Below are 13,851 nucleotides of genomic sequence, written 5' to 3' on the forward strand. Positions count from 1 at the left end.
ATATGCCGTCTGTTGTTGACGAAAACATGTGGAACGTAACTGTATTTTTCTTTACCTAATTAGTCCTGATATCTTCAACACTTAAATATCACCACCCATAGCTACTTTTCCACTTTTCTTTAACCATCATCCTAGCTTGTTAAACCAGATACAGTTGCTTAATCCTGCTTCAATACTGCCTGCTTTACTCCTAGTATTAAGGTCTTCAAGACATCCACTTCTTTTTTTCTTCTCCTTTTATAATTAATCTTGGGTATCTGAGGGTTGTACTCCTTACCAATTATTTTTTAAATTTTTACTGCTATGAACTCAATGTCTTTTCTATACATCTCTCTATATTGTACGGCTTTGTTCTTCTTATTTTTTTCTCTTCTACAGATTCTTATTGTGCACATGTTCAAACTCCTCTACTCTCCTATAATATTTGACTGGATAACCGGGCCTTTATTTGCTGATTATCACTTGTTGGAGTAGTTGGGGGATATGTATTTATTTTATATTATCTCCATGTGGAAATAAGGGTAGAGAATAAAATAGTCTATACCTGATATCTCCAACTCATTGCAAACTGACTTTTAGTCGTCACTAAAACTACTCTCTTTAAGATTCCCAAAGATTTCTAATTGCAAAACCCTAAGAATATTTTCCATTACAAATGGCATTATTGAACTACGTTGCCATGTTTAAATATTGAGTCCTACATTCTGAAAATTCTTTGGCATGACATTCTTTTAATTCTTTCTAGTCCTTGTCACACCATTCTCTCTCCCATCTGAAAGCTGTCCTTCTTAGATGTTGGTGTTGCTCAAGTATTTTTGTTTGCTTTTATGTTCACTATATTCTCCCTATGTATGTTTCCTGTTGCTGATATAGCAAAGTACTACAAACCTAGTGGCTTAAAACAACACAAATTCATCCTTTTAGAGGTTTGGCGGTCAGATGTTGCAAGACCAGTTTCACTGGACGCAAGCCAAGGTGTTGCAAGGGCTGGAGGTGATGGGGAGAGGATATGTGTCCGGTCTCTTCCAGCTTTTAGTAACTGCCTGCACTCATGGCTTGTCTCCTTCTCCATCTTCAAAGCACATCACTCATATCTCTGATTCTGTCATCACCTTCTCCTGCAACTCTGATCCCCCCTGCATTCTCCTTATAAGGATCCTGTGGTTACAACATTGAGTTTCCCCAGGAATCCAGCACAATCTCTGTATCTCAATTCTTTTCATTTAACCACATATACAAATACCTTTTTGCCACATAAGGTAACATTGATGAATTCCAGGCATTAGGATCTGGAGATGGTTATTCAGCCTGTCACACTCTTGTGACACTCCTTCATTCTTAAGTTTTGATGAAAACCTCAATGCTCATGATTTCTGTATCTGCATCTCCTACCCAGCTTTCTCTCCTGTGTTCAATATCCCCATGTCTAATGCTGGCTAGACATTTTCATCTGGATCTACTTCAAATTCCATTATAAGACATAGACCTTATCGTCTTCACAGTACCATTTTCTCTCCCTGTGCTCTCTCTATCAGTTAATAGTCTCCACAATTGAAACATGGGGTCATGTTGAAAAATCTCACCCCTCCCTCAGTTCCTATACTAAATCAGTCATCATGTTCTGTTAATTAACTTCCCTATATTTATCTAATCTGTCCCTTCTAATGCATCTTTATTTTGATTGTCAGTGTCTTCTTTTGCCAAATAGGATGATAGTGTTTAATTCTTGTGAGCCTATTGCATCAACTTCACAGATGGAATTGAAGCATAGGGAGGTGAGGACCATGTGCAACATAGCGAGAGAGTTGGGATTTAAGCATTGGATCTGGCTTCTTCTACTGCCCTAGTTAAAGTCCCTGTACCTTTTCTGGGTTCCTCAGACAGCTTCCTAACCATTTTCCTTGAGAACAGTTCTGGCTCTTTGAGTCTATTCTTCATGTCGTAGTCACATAATCCTTCTGATATACATGGCTCTCTGTGATCTGAGACCTGTCTACCTCTGATTACCATATTTTGCTGAGCCCTGCTTTAACTTCACACTCCAGAAATTTTGAAATCATATTTCTTGGTGTACTTACGTTGTTTTTCAATTTTGAGCCTTTATTCCGCCTGACCCACTACCTAGAATACTCTGCCTTTAACTCCTCTGTCTTCAAAGAACTATTTATTCTTTAAAACTCAGCTTAGACATCTTCACTTCCAACAAGGTATGTACACTTCATTTTTAAAAGCTCTATTGCTGAATCCTGGAAAATAAAGACTGTATTATCCTCCTGTCTCTTCACAATATCTAGTACAATGCCAAACACAAAGTATTACTCAATAAATGCTTGTTGAATGAAGGAATACATTAATGTGTATGTTGGTTTTATTATATTTTTCAATAAAATCAGAAATATTCTTTGTGTCTTCTTCATGGGTCTTTAGACAATAATCATAGTAGAGGCAATTACCAGCAATTACCATGCTGAAGAAAAGCAAACGAAGTCTTTATTTTGTTGTTGTTAATCCTCCCCCGAGGATATTTTTCCATTGATTTTTTTTTCCTAGGGAGAGTGGAAGGGAGGAAGGGAGAAGGGGGAGGGGAGAGAGAGAGAGAGAGAGAGAGAGAGAGTCAGTCATCAGTGTGAGAGCGACACATCGATTAGTTGCCTCTCGCATGCACCCTCCCATCAACTGAGGCTGGGGATCGAACCTGCAACCCAGGTACATGCTCTTGACCAGAAATTGAACCAGAGCTCCTTTGGAGCATGGACCAATTCTCTAACCATTTAGGAACACTGTCCAGGGTGTAATTCTATATTTTATATGGATTTCTGTTTTAATAAAAATTGCTTTATGCCAAATAATAAAAATAAAAGAAATCATGAAATTAATGTTTAATACTAAAAAGAATGATTTCATTACCCTTAAGAAAGTATTTTCTACTTTTCTCTGTTCAACATAAATAAGTTAAAGGCATAATGAAGAAAACATATAAAGGATCATTATTCATACATAAATTCCTCATAACTAATTAGTGATACTAGTAAACTTCCTTCTTGTTTGTATATGTATCAAATCAAGCATGAAAGTACCAATAACTTGTTCCAACTTGTCAATTTACTCAACAGCTATATGTCTATTTTGTATCTCAAAAACTGGGTGCTAATAACTTTGAATAAAAAGAATTGGTTTTCTTTGTGAAAAGAACATGCAGCTTTGTTTGGAAGTGGATCTTGCCACAATCTAATATCAACTTGTTATTGATTGCTGTATTCCAGTGAATTTGAGTGACAATATAGCTTTGCCAAACATTTGCTCATGTTTACTTAATTCTCAAATGTATAAAGGATATCAAAATCAATTTTATACATTTACATTAGTTTTTAGTGATTAATATTGACTTCCTTTAAATCTGGCCAGATTTTATAGAAATTGTGTTATGCCATTTATATAATGAGAATAAGCTATTGTCATGGACAATAGTTTGATAAAGGCCAAGGGAGGGGGAGGTGGGTGGAGGTGGGCAAGGGGGGAAAAGGGGGACACTTGCAACTGTGTCAACATTGAAATTTTTTAATTAAAAAATAAGTAAATAAACTGCAATAATAAAGCTTTACAAACATAAAAAGACTAAGGTATTATTTTTTTGCTAATGGAAAACTACCAATAAAAAGCAAACAGCAAAAAACAAAGGTGTTCATTTTTGAAATAGGACACCAAGTAGAGCAGGGAACAACTGAGGAAGAAATGCTGCTACACTAATCGGAAATCAAGGACACTGAGAAGCAATGACCTCATCAGCCTGGAGACAATTAACTTTAATATGGTTCATTACATAATCTGAAAATATAAGCATAATGTAAACCATGAAAAATGAAGAAGTGACAAGAAGAACTATGGATAGAGAACAAGTTGAGCATTTCTCCTTGGTAGCTTTAATGCTATTTGAGTTTTAAAAATACTGTAGTTATCTTGTTAAAGAATTTTGGAAGTAATTAATTATGATATTTGAATGGGGCATTTGCTTTTATACTCTAACCAAATTATTTAAACTACTTTTTGATGAATTTAAAGTTGCAGGTGGTTGCTACTGCCTTATAAAAATGGACAGTGACGATGGGAAATTTGGGACATGACTCTTGATTTCAAAACCTCTTTTATTTGTTTTCTCATACAAAAGTACTGAGCACTCTCAGTTGTGGTGTCTCTGAACAAAGATGCCATTTGTTAAAATGCTCAGTAATATACTCATCTGTGCTTTCCCTGAGATGCTCTTCTTCATATTGTGCAGAGTTGGTGACCTCCTCTAGCCATTGCTTCAAGATCATTCCCATCTGGTCATTTCAAATCCTGCCTGTCCATTCCTTTAGGCTGGTCTTAGTTGTAGGATTGTATTTATTGCTGACCATTTGAGTCATCTTTTCAAATCTCAGTATCCACACAGCCATGTCTCTCTTTCTCTATCCTCCTTGCATCCTGGACCCCCTGGACCTGGCTGACAGCGCTTTCACAGTATATAATTGTTCTGGCTCACTAACCGACGAGAAATTCCCGACAGCCAATCATTCTAGTTTGTGTGGATGAACATTCCCTTTTGATTATTGAAAATAAAAGGTAGCAAGCTCAAACATTTTTTTCTGGTATAAAGGGGCAGTATATTAGATTTAATGTCAGAGCACAACGTATTTGGTATGAGTCAAGGTGGGACGATTTTTCTTGCCCAACCTGGATTAAAATCCTCTTCACTGAGTCAATCAAGTCACAGTCTTAGGACACCAAATGAAGGATGTTGGGGCCTCTTTATTAAGTACAAGAACACACCTGGCCCTAACATAGAAGTGGCACTTACTAGATCTTTTTGTTTTTGTCCCATTAAAAAATAGTTTCTGTAGAGGGTAGCTTTTCTTTGTATTGATTTATTAATGACTGATGTGCTTTGAAAATCGGCCATGTTAGACCAAAAGAAGGTGAAATAAAGAGGCTGATGTATTTTATTGACTTTGATTATATTTTTGGATAATATTATAGGTAGATAATATATAGCAGGTATGTTCCAAATTTGAATGATATGAAAATGGTGTGTGTGTGTGTGTGTGTGTGTGTGTATGTGTGTGTGCGTGCTCTCAAGTGTAGTGGGGGAGATCATGAACAGGCTACATAGCTAAATTTTCATGGTATGCAACTGATTTCCTAAACAACTGAGGCAGTTGGACCTGCTAGTTTATGTTCCTGGAACTAATGGACTGTTATTGGATGGGTAGCTTTTTTTGATCCGTACAACACTCTCTTCATGTCACTTCTCAGGTCAGAAGTTAAAATGATTTTTTTCCCAATGACTGCCAGAGAAAGTCATAGTAAGGCCTTTTGCAATCTGGTCTTTATTTTCTTATTCTAATTTCTCATTATTCCTCAATACACATTCTCTGATTGAGATTGGATGGCTTTCCCAGTATATCCAAACACAACATACTCTCTTCCTTCTCCATGCCCACTTCATTCATTTCCATCCATTCAAATTTTACTCATTTTTCAAAGACCAATTCAAGTTCCATTTTCTTAATAAGGAGAATCTGAAGTTCATCTATTTTTTAAAAATATTATAATACTTATTTTCCATATGACCTATGATCTGGTACTATTTTGTAATGCTATTTAATTTCTGATATTATTTAAGTTCTCTTATGGTTATTAGAGTGTAACTTTTCCAAAGGCCGGGACCATATCTGATCTTTATAATATCCACTTGTGCTTGGTTTAACACCAATCTTTCAGTCGCACACATATGTGTTGAGATGAATGGATATGGACGAATTAAATTAGCCACAACGAGTATGTGTAACTGGATCAATAAAAATCTATTTTTACTACCTAAGAAAATAACTCAAATGATATTTTCTACAAATAATGAGTTAGACTTTTCTTCCCTCCCCAAGGGATAGTCTTTCTTAGAGACAGGCTTCTAAAATAGAACTATGGAATGAGATTTTGCAGTGCTAAGGGCCCAGCTGTGATTAACTATGTGCCAATGGACCATGGACAGGTTCCTCAATCTTTGGATGCCTTTGCTTCTCTATCAACAAAATGCAATAAGGTACCTTCTTTTCCCTGCTTGAAAGTAGAAATCATAGGTAATAATGAGTCCTACCCTTGCCTTTCTTGTTATTTTCAAACAAAGAATAGTTATCAAGGTTTCAGGGTCAGTTTTAAAAAAACCACATAAAAATCTTTTAAAAATATTGCATGAGGTAATATTGTTCTGCTAAACTATCAGCATATACAATCTTTGGTAAAAAGATTATATGAATAAGAAAGGTCAAGAGCAAATATTTTGTGTCTTTCTAAATTATTTTGTTTCTTATTATATATTCAAAGCTTAGTTGGTAGATAATTAACAAATTGAAACTTTATGCATTTGTAAACTACAGAACAATGTACTACACATAAACCACACTTAAGGTAACATTCTGTACACAAATTTATTATAACAGAAAATGACAGTAAGGTGCCTAATTTTCATTTTACATTTGTAAGCTCTTATTGTCTATTTGCTCATTTAGAGTCTGTAATCAAGATAAAAGACAAGCATTTCTGAGAACCTGGGGAGGGCGGAGCAACCAGAGTCACGGTTCCCCAAATAATGCACCAGCCGGCCCTGGTGCTGGAGTGACTGCACAGGAGGGATGGTTTAGAAATCTGAGGGAAACGCAGCATTACTGAGCATCTGTTGAAAACTGAGCAAATTCTTAGCATGGCGCAGTTTATAGCTTTAACATTCGACTGTGCTACGTTTTCAATTACTTCATACATTTGTGAAGGTGGGTATTGGGAAGTTATTACAGTAAAAAGCAAGAGCTACAGGAAAATCAACGTGGAACAGAAAATGAAGGTGGCAATGTCTAATTTCATCCCAAGGTTTGTGAAGCTGTGCAGTACCCAACTTATTTAGTTAAAATAACTAATCAAACAGTTCCAATTATTTAAGAATTAAATACAATATTATTTTCCACTTTACCTGTATTTTCAAATGCTACTAAGTTGTTAGGATATACATAAATGCATATTAAATTATGTGGGCGCAACCACCATGTACATGGAATTGTTAGGTATTTCTCTTGGCTAAGGGTGCTGTTAAAAATTAGTTAGAAAACCTGAAAACCAAGAAAATGTGGGAATTTTCTTCTCTGAGATAAAAGTGCAAAAACCTTAACGGATGGAGCAGACACACGTGCAGTTTATGTTTGCATAACCCGCAGGGAAACACAGAGTCCCTGTTGGCAGCTGGGTTAGAGGACTTGGGCTTTGGGAGGGCTGTCTACATAGGTACATGCTGCTCATTAGGAAGCAAGGATTCCTCTACTTACTAGTATGTGGCCCCAATAAGATCCTGTGCAAATTGTAGAGATGGAGCATTTCCCACCATCTGTACCCAGTGGTGGTACAGATGCCTGTCCATTTTTGTATACCAAGAGAACTTTATGACCATTTTGCTCACTGTAAGGAGAACTGAGAGGAATGGGTAAACATGTTTTATCTTCAAGGTTTCACATCTTTTGGTGGAGAAATGTTTCGGATTTATTTTAGCACACACTTGTGTTTTTAAGCTTGAACTAATCTATTTATTGCTGAAGCCACTCATTTCAATATCCACATTGAAAGTTTTTCCAGAAGTGATTACAGCATGAGTATAAATTGTAATTTGTTTTTTAATTTCTTACACAGAAAAATTTTCCTATTAATTATTTTAAGGGATGTGAGTACATTGCCACTTAATCATGATTAGGAACATTTGGTTAATGTTTATTTTATATCTAGTGACAAGGGTACAACATTGTATTCTTAATGTTAATACTTTTAAGAATTCCAATGTTTGTGTTAAAATTGAATTTTAAAAATAGATTCTTTATTTTAAAATAATGATTAAATAATAGATTGCATACTGGTGACAAATTGAAAATAGGTAAGTAAATGTCTATTAACATCAACAAGGTTACATCAAGACACTTATCGATATTTCATGCTTATTATTGTTCACTGTCAAGCTCAGTAAGTTGCAGACAGGAGGATAGAATTCTTTTCTATAATATAATAAAGCAGACAGAAGAATTAGGTTATGAAAAGACAGGGAGATGCTGAACATCTAACCAAATACAATTGGGTTGAAATTTTTCTTTTTGATCCATTTAATTCTGTGGGCCATGTTCATGGTAGCTTCATCTAAGCAAAAGACTTTAGGCGGCTATGGAAGGGATTTGCAGGGGAATTGCATTCTCAGAAAGGACAGGGAGAAAAAAGAGAAGCTCACCTTGCAATGTGCAAGGGGACATTTTTCTAGACACAAACTATGTCTGAAAGAAAATGGATAACTCCCCAAATAGAAAACTTATAAAATATTGGGGATTGGTGATAGCCAACCCTTTTAAATGAGAGATGAGGGGTCTGTGCCCCAAAGAGGTTAGGTAACTTGCTTAGGTAACTTGCTTTTGATCTTGTGGCCAGTTATTAGCAGAGCATCTACTACCAAGTAGAGCTTCTGCACAGACCAGGGATTTTCCAATGCCATTGTGCTCCAGGGAATAATTCCAATATGTTACTTGTGTGTGCAATATTTATTGGCAATGCAATAAACAGCTGAAGTTAATTAATCAGCTCTTGTTTCTTCTCTGTTTTTAGGACATTTGAGGACAATTACAAGAGGCAGGCAGGAAGCATGTTTCAAAGGAAATAACATGGACTTAGGAGTCAGGCCTGGAATTCTGACTAATATTTATCAGCTTCATGACCTCGGGGAAGGCATTTTAAATCTTTGTGCAAGACTTTTCATATTTGCAAAATTGGAAAAATACAACCTATTATGGCAATGTAAATATTAAATGAAGCAACAAGTAAACAGGCCCTCATCCATACTAGATTTCTCAACAAATGTTACTTTTACTTAAATAGATTTGGAAGGCAAAGGTTTGGAAATAAATTGGAAAGCAAAGGGTTTGAGTGGAAAGAAGTATTTAGGAAAATTATTAAAGGCTACAGTGGACCACATGACAGAACATGGCTATTATTAGACACATAAAGACAACACTGTGCACAGAGACAGGCACAGTAATCTTCCCATTTAATCTCCACCTAATACCTGAAAAAGAATCCTAACTTCAAAAAAGTGTGTAGAGAGCTAATGATGCTGAAGACAAAAAAGTTGGGAACAGTAGGTGGCATTGACTTACAGAGTCTCTCAGAGGAGGAGGATGGATTTCTGCAGTGCGTGGCTGAGATTGCAAAGCCACTTATGGCCACTTCAAGTCAGGTAAGGAAGAGAGTATTGTCTGCCAAAGGCACCAAAAGATGCTGACTACTGTCCCTCTTTCTTGCTTTCTTGGACATGGTGGCCTCAAAACAAGGCAGCCCTCCACTAATTCACAAGGATCTTTCTCGTACAAAGTCTACCAAGTGTTGCACTGACTTTATTGTTTTTCTCTATTTCCTCCTTGCCCCTCCCAACTCTTGTTTTGATTAACAAGTCCCTGGTCCCTTCAGGATGGTTTTGTAATGAAATATAACCATGAATGATGAGTTGCATTATCTTTCAGGTGCCCCTTTATATATGAACAAAATAGTTGATTCTTCTCATTTTGATATTTTCTTTACTATTAAGTTTTCCTTACAAAATTATACAAGAATATAAAGTACAGTATATCTACCCTTATGTGTTCACAATCTCTCACTGAGAAAGTAGGTTTGACCTGTTTTAAATAGAGAATATGAGAAAGTGGGAGGCATAGAAAGATCTCCAGGAAACACGGACATAGGATTAACCGGCAGGGGAGGAGTAGGTGCATGTGTGTTCATTTCTAGGTTAGGGATCCAGAAAAACTTGCCCTTGTTAAGAGATCACCAGCTATTATATTTCTTTAGAAGAACTTGCTTTAATGTCACACGTACAGCTCCTGTGAGTTGCCAGGTTTATGCAAAGATTGACTAGGAGGAGAGTCCCTCATGCTCATGACATCAGGCAAGAACTCCGTTCTAAAGTGCGCTTATCAGATGTTGCAGGTTTTCCTGCTGGAGACTTAGGTGGATGGAAACAAGTTAGGAAAGAGTGCAGAACTCTGAATTTGTAAAGAATTTGGGGAGTGAGGACTGCTTGTAGTTTTTACTTGAATTTGACAGAGGTGAATTTTCCCTAACTACTTCTCTGGGAAGAATGAAAAACAAATTAAACAAGCCGAAGTAAGGGGCAGGAGTTCATAAATAGCAATGCTGTATGTGAAGGTAAGGCACACACAACAACCGATGTTTTATGTTTACAGGGGAAGCAGTCACCCTCTTTATTAAGGTGGAGGAACTACTCTCTGAAGGAGTCCTTCCCAATGCGTGATCAATCTGAAGTGAGTTCTCAGGTGCCCTCGCCAACTTCACAGGCAAACCAAGTACATCGGGAGTGGGCTTTAAGGAATGCATTGAAGCACAATACCTACAGCAGAAATGGGCTTGTGGGCATGCATAGGCAAGTTTCTTTTTCTAACATCCCAGCAGAAACTTCATTTTCCTAGAGTGTTTGGATTCCTTTTACTAGCTCCAAGGCTTACACATTTTTTTTTTTAAATGGAGCATAGGTTACTCCCATTGTCTCCCTTTAAAAACGTTAATTCAAATATAGAACACAGCGCTCTTCCTATCAAGAGCCTTTGACCCCGCTCCTGAGCGAAAACACAAAGGAAGCCCTGGCAACCCTGAATGCAGACGATGGACTGTCTCTCGCTAGGCCTCCGTTTATTTATAGTTTAAAAATTCAGTGGGAAGATCATGATCAAAGACAGGCTAATTCCTACAGAAAGCTCTAGGACCACTTCACTTGGCGAGATGCTATAACGAGTCTTTGATTCAAATGGTTCACACGAGGCAAAAACGTCCGGTAGGTTCAGAGTTCTTTCTGGCAATAAACCTCCAGTGTAAACAGGAAGACTCTGGGGGCCTCTTGTAAATTTTAGGAACAAATTGTACTCATTGCTCAGCACTCAGTCATTTTGACTTGGAGACAAGAGTCAGAACGATTAGAAAAAGTTGGGGTTTTAAGTTCAATGTAAAGGTTATTTACCGTAACCACACAGAACAGTGTGTGTGTGTGTGTGTGTGTGTGTGTGTGTGTTAGCAGTTTTTTTAAAAAAACATATTTTATTGATTTCAGAGAGGAAGGGAGAGGGAGAGATAGAAACATCAATGATGAGAATCATTGATGGTCTGCCTTCTGCACACCCCCTATTGGGTTTGAGCCCACAACCCACACATGTGCCCTTGACCGGATCAAACCTGGGACCATTCAGTCCACAGGCCAACACTCTACCCACTGAGCCAAACCAGCTAGGGCTGTATTAGCAGGTTTATTAAAAGAATGTGAAGGGCCTAATGCTATTTAGTACCCTTAATAGAAGCTGTAAAGTTGTGTGACTATAAAGCACTTGACAATTACACCATCATTACTAAGACAAGAACCAAGAACTCCAACTTATTATGCCATGATCAATACTGCACAGCAAGAATTTGAGACAGTTTTCCCAAAGTTGGAATTGTGTAATTTTCAAAAGAACCATCCTTTGTATTTCAGAAAAAAAAAGGCCAGTGAAACAAGAATTGACTACTATTCTTTATGATAAAAAGTATAATTGTGTCTGATTTCCAGGGGAAACAAATGCATATAGATGTAATGGGGAAATCAATAGCAGATAATCACACAATGATAATAATAATAATAATAATAATAAATAGCAATTTTAGAAGAGAGTCCCGAATTTCCTCTCTAGAGGAGAAACTATGCAGTTAGCAACTTACTCAGCAGGCTGAGAAAAGACTATATATATTCATATATATATTTAAGTGTAGCATTTTTAAAGAGATTTTTTTCAATCCTCATCCAAGTATATGTTTATTGATTTTAGAGAGAGAGTAAGGGAGAGAAAAAGAGAGGAGAGAGAGAGAGAGAGAGAGAGAGAGAGAGAGAGTTAGATGTGAGAAAGAAATGTCAATTTGTTGCTTTCCTTAGAGGCCACTACTGGGACGAACCTGAAACTTAGGTAATGGAACCTTTAGGTGTACTGGACAGGGTTCCAACGGAGCCACACTGGCCAGGGCCACGTTTTTCATGTCTTTAACTCCTATTTAAAATCTAAGAATCAGGCACATCTCTGCATCAATTTGAGTGTATTTATCCATCATATAAAAGGAAATCTCAAAAAGCATTCATATTTATTTGGGCCCTCATAAATATTTGGGAAGGTTTAGAGTTAAAAGCAAATTGGGGTTGGGGTAAGAGCACAGCTATGTGTGTTTTGTTTTTTTTCCTTAAATACAATCCACAAAGCCATCTGCCTTCACCTTGGAAGGACCGGTCCTTAACAAAACAAAACAACAAAACAAAACAAAAGGCTTTGGCCTTAGTGTCATTAGGGGGCTAAAGCCTGAGCCCTGAACTTTACTTTCCCGGGAAGGGAAAGGTGGGGAGGGTGCTCATCTGCTTTGTTGCGGAGGGAAGCACAGCCTAGGACCCCTCTTCCAGGACAGTCTTATCTGCCCCCGCTCCCCCCCCCCCGCCCCCAATGTCAGAACAAGTCTGAAGCTTTTCTGGAGCCAAAGCAGTGCTTGGAGCGGCTGCTGGTCTGCAATGAAGCAGTTCCACCACAAACTCTCAGCAAGAGCTCTGCTCGCGCGGTGACGCTTCTCTCCTTGGGCTTGGAAAGCCTTTCTCCCACTCCCCTTAGCTTTCCGGGCAGCAAGTGCAGCCAAGTGCAAACAGATCGTGTATTTGGCGCTAAGAGCCTGGAGAAGGAGGGGCATGGGATCACTCTCCGGGATCCCCCTAGCCCGGTCCTAGGTGGTGGAGTCTGCAGAACTGCCCCCCAGCCCGAGCCGCAGCTGACGCGGCCGCAGGTGGCACGCGGAGCTGTCCAGCACCAGCGGGAGCCGGGAGCCGGGAGCCGGGAGTCGGAGCCGGGAGCCCCGCGCGCCCGGCGGCCCGACGCTCCGCCGCCGCGCTCTCGGCCGAGCCGAGCGGACGCCGTCCTCGTTCAGCGCCGCCCGCCCTGGGCTCGCTCCGAGCCACGCGGCCTCCGTGGCGGCGAGCGCGGTCCCCGCGAGCTGCTTCGGCAGAACAGGTGCCAACATGTGGCCCCTTCCCTCCTCCTCGTGAGCGTCTCCTCCCGAATGGGTGGGCTGGCCCGCCCGGCCTTTCCCCAGCTCAGAACTTCCTAAATAAAGTCCCAGGAAGGCGGGAAAGGGCAAAGATGGACCTCAACCCCCACTTGGCGCGCTCGGGCTTTCCCTGCGAGGATCCCCTCCTCTCTGCGCCCCAGCCGCCGCCTCCGCGGGCGAGGGGTAGGCGTTGGGGGCGAGGGCCTGTGGTCTGACCCGAACGACGGTGCACTCCCCGGAGGAGGAGACGGTGGGAGCGGGGAGGGCGCACGGAGGACGGCCGCCAAGTGTCCTTGCTGCTCCTGAAACGTGGCGACAGGCAAGGCAGAGACTCCCCATGAGTGCGATGGCGACACGTGATCCAGGCGGAGGGAGGCTCGGGGGGTGGTGGATCGAGAGAGACGGAGGGGGGCGGGCTGCGAGGAGAGAGGCGGGAGGAGAGGGGAAGGGGGGCGAGCGGGGCGCGCGGGCGGTGGCAGCCTCTGCCTCCGGGACGCACGGGCCGCAGCCCTCCCCGCCAGCCGCGCCGCGCGCTCACACACTCGGGGGGCTCTCCGCGAGCCGGAGCGCGGCGCACGGCGAGGCGCCCGAGGCGGGGCGCTGAGGCGGCGCCCCCGCGAGCTGATATCGCAGTCTGACGGCAGCCCCCCAGCCCAATCCGTGCGCCGACCGCCGAAGGCCGGACTCCAG

At 40.3% G+C, this 13,851-nt stretch overlaps 1 protein-coding gene across 1 annotated transcript in view; it reads left to right on the forward strand.

Moving 5' to 3' along the window:
• Positions 1-9,157: 9,157 nt before the first annotated feature.
• The window catches only part of GUCY1A2 (guanylate cyclase 1 soluble subunit alpha 2), a 279,157-nt gene continuing 274,463 nt past the window's right edge, over positions 9,158-13,851 (forward strand). The window contains exons 1-2 of the mRNA XM_006098838.3: positions 9,158-9,283; positions 12,610-13,155. Of these exons, the coding sequence (XP_006098900.1) occupies positions 9,158-9,283; positions 12,610-13,155 (672 nt within the window). The remainder of the gene's footprint in view (positions 9,284-12,609; positions 13,156-13,851) is intronic.

This window comes from Myotis lucifugus, unplaced genomic scaffold (assembly GCF_000147115.1).
Source record: "Myotis lucifugus unplaced genomic scaffold, Myoluc2.0 scaffold_248, whole genome shotgun sequence".
Taxonomy (NCBI): domain Eukaryota; kingdom Metazoa; phylum Chordata; class Mammalia; order Chiroptera; family Vespertilionidae; genus Myotis; species Myotis lucifugus.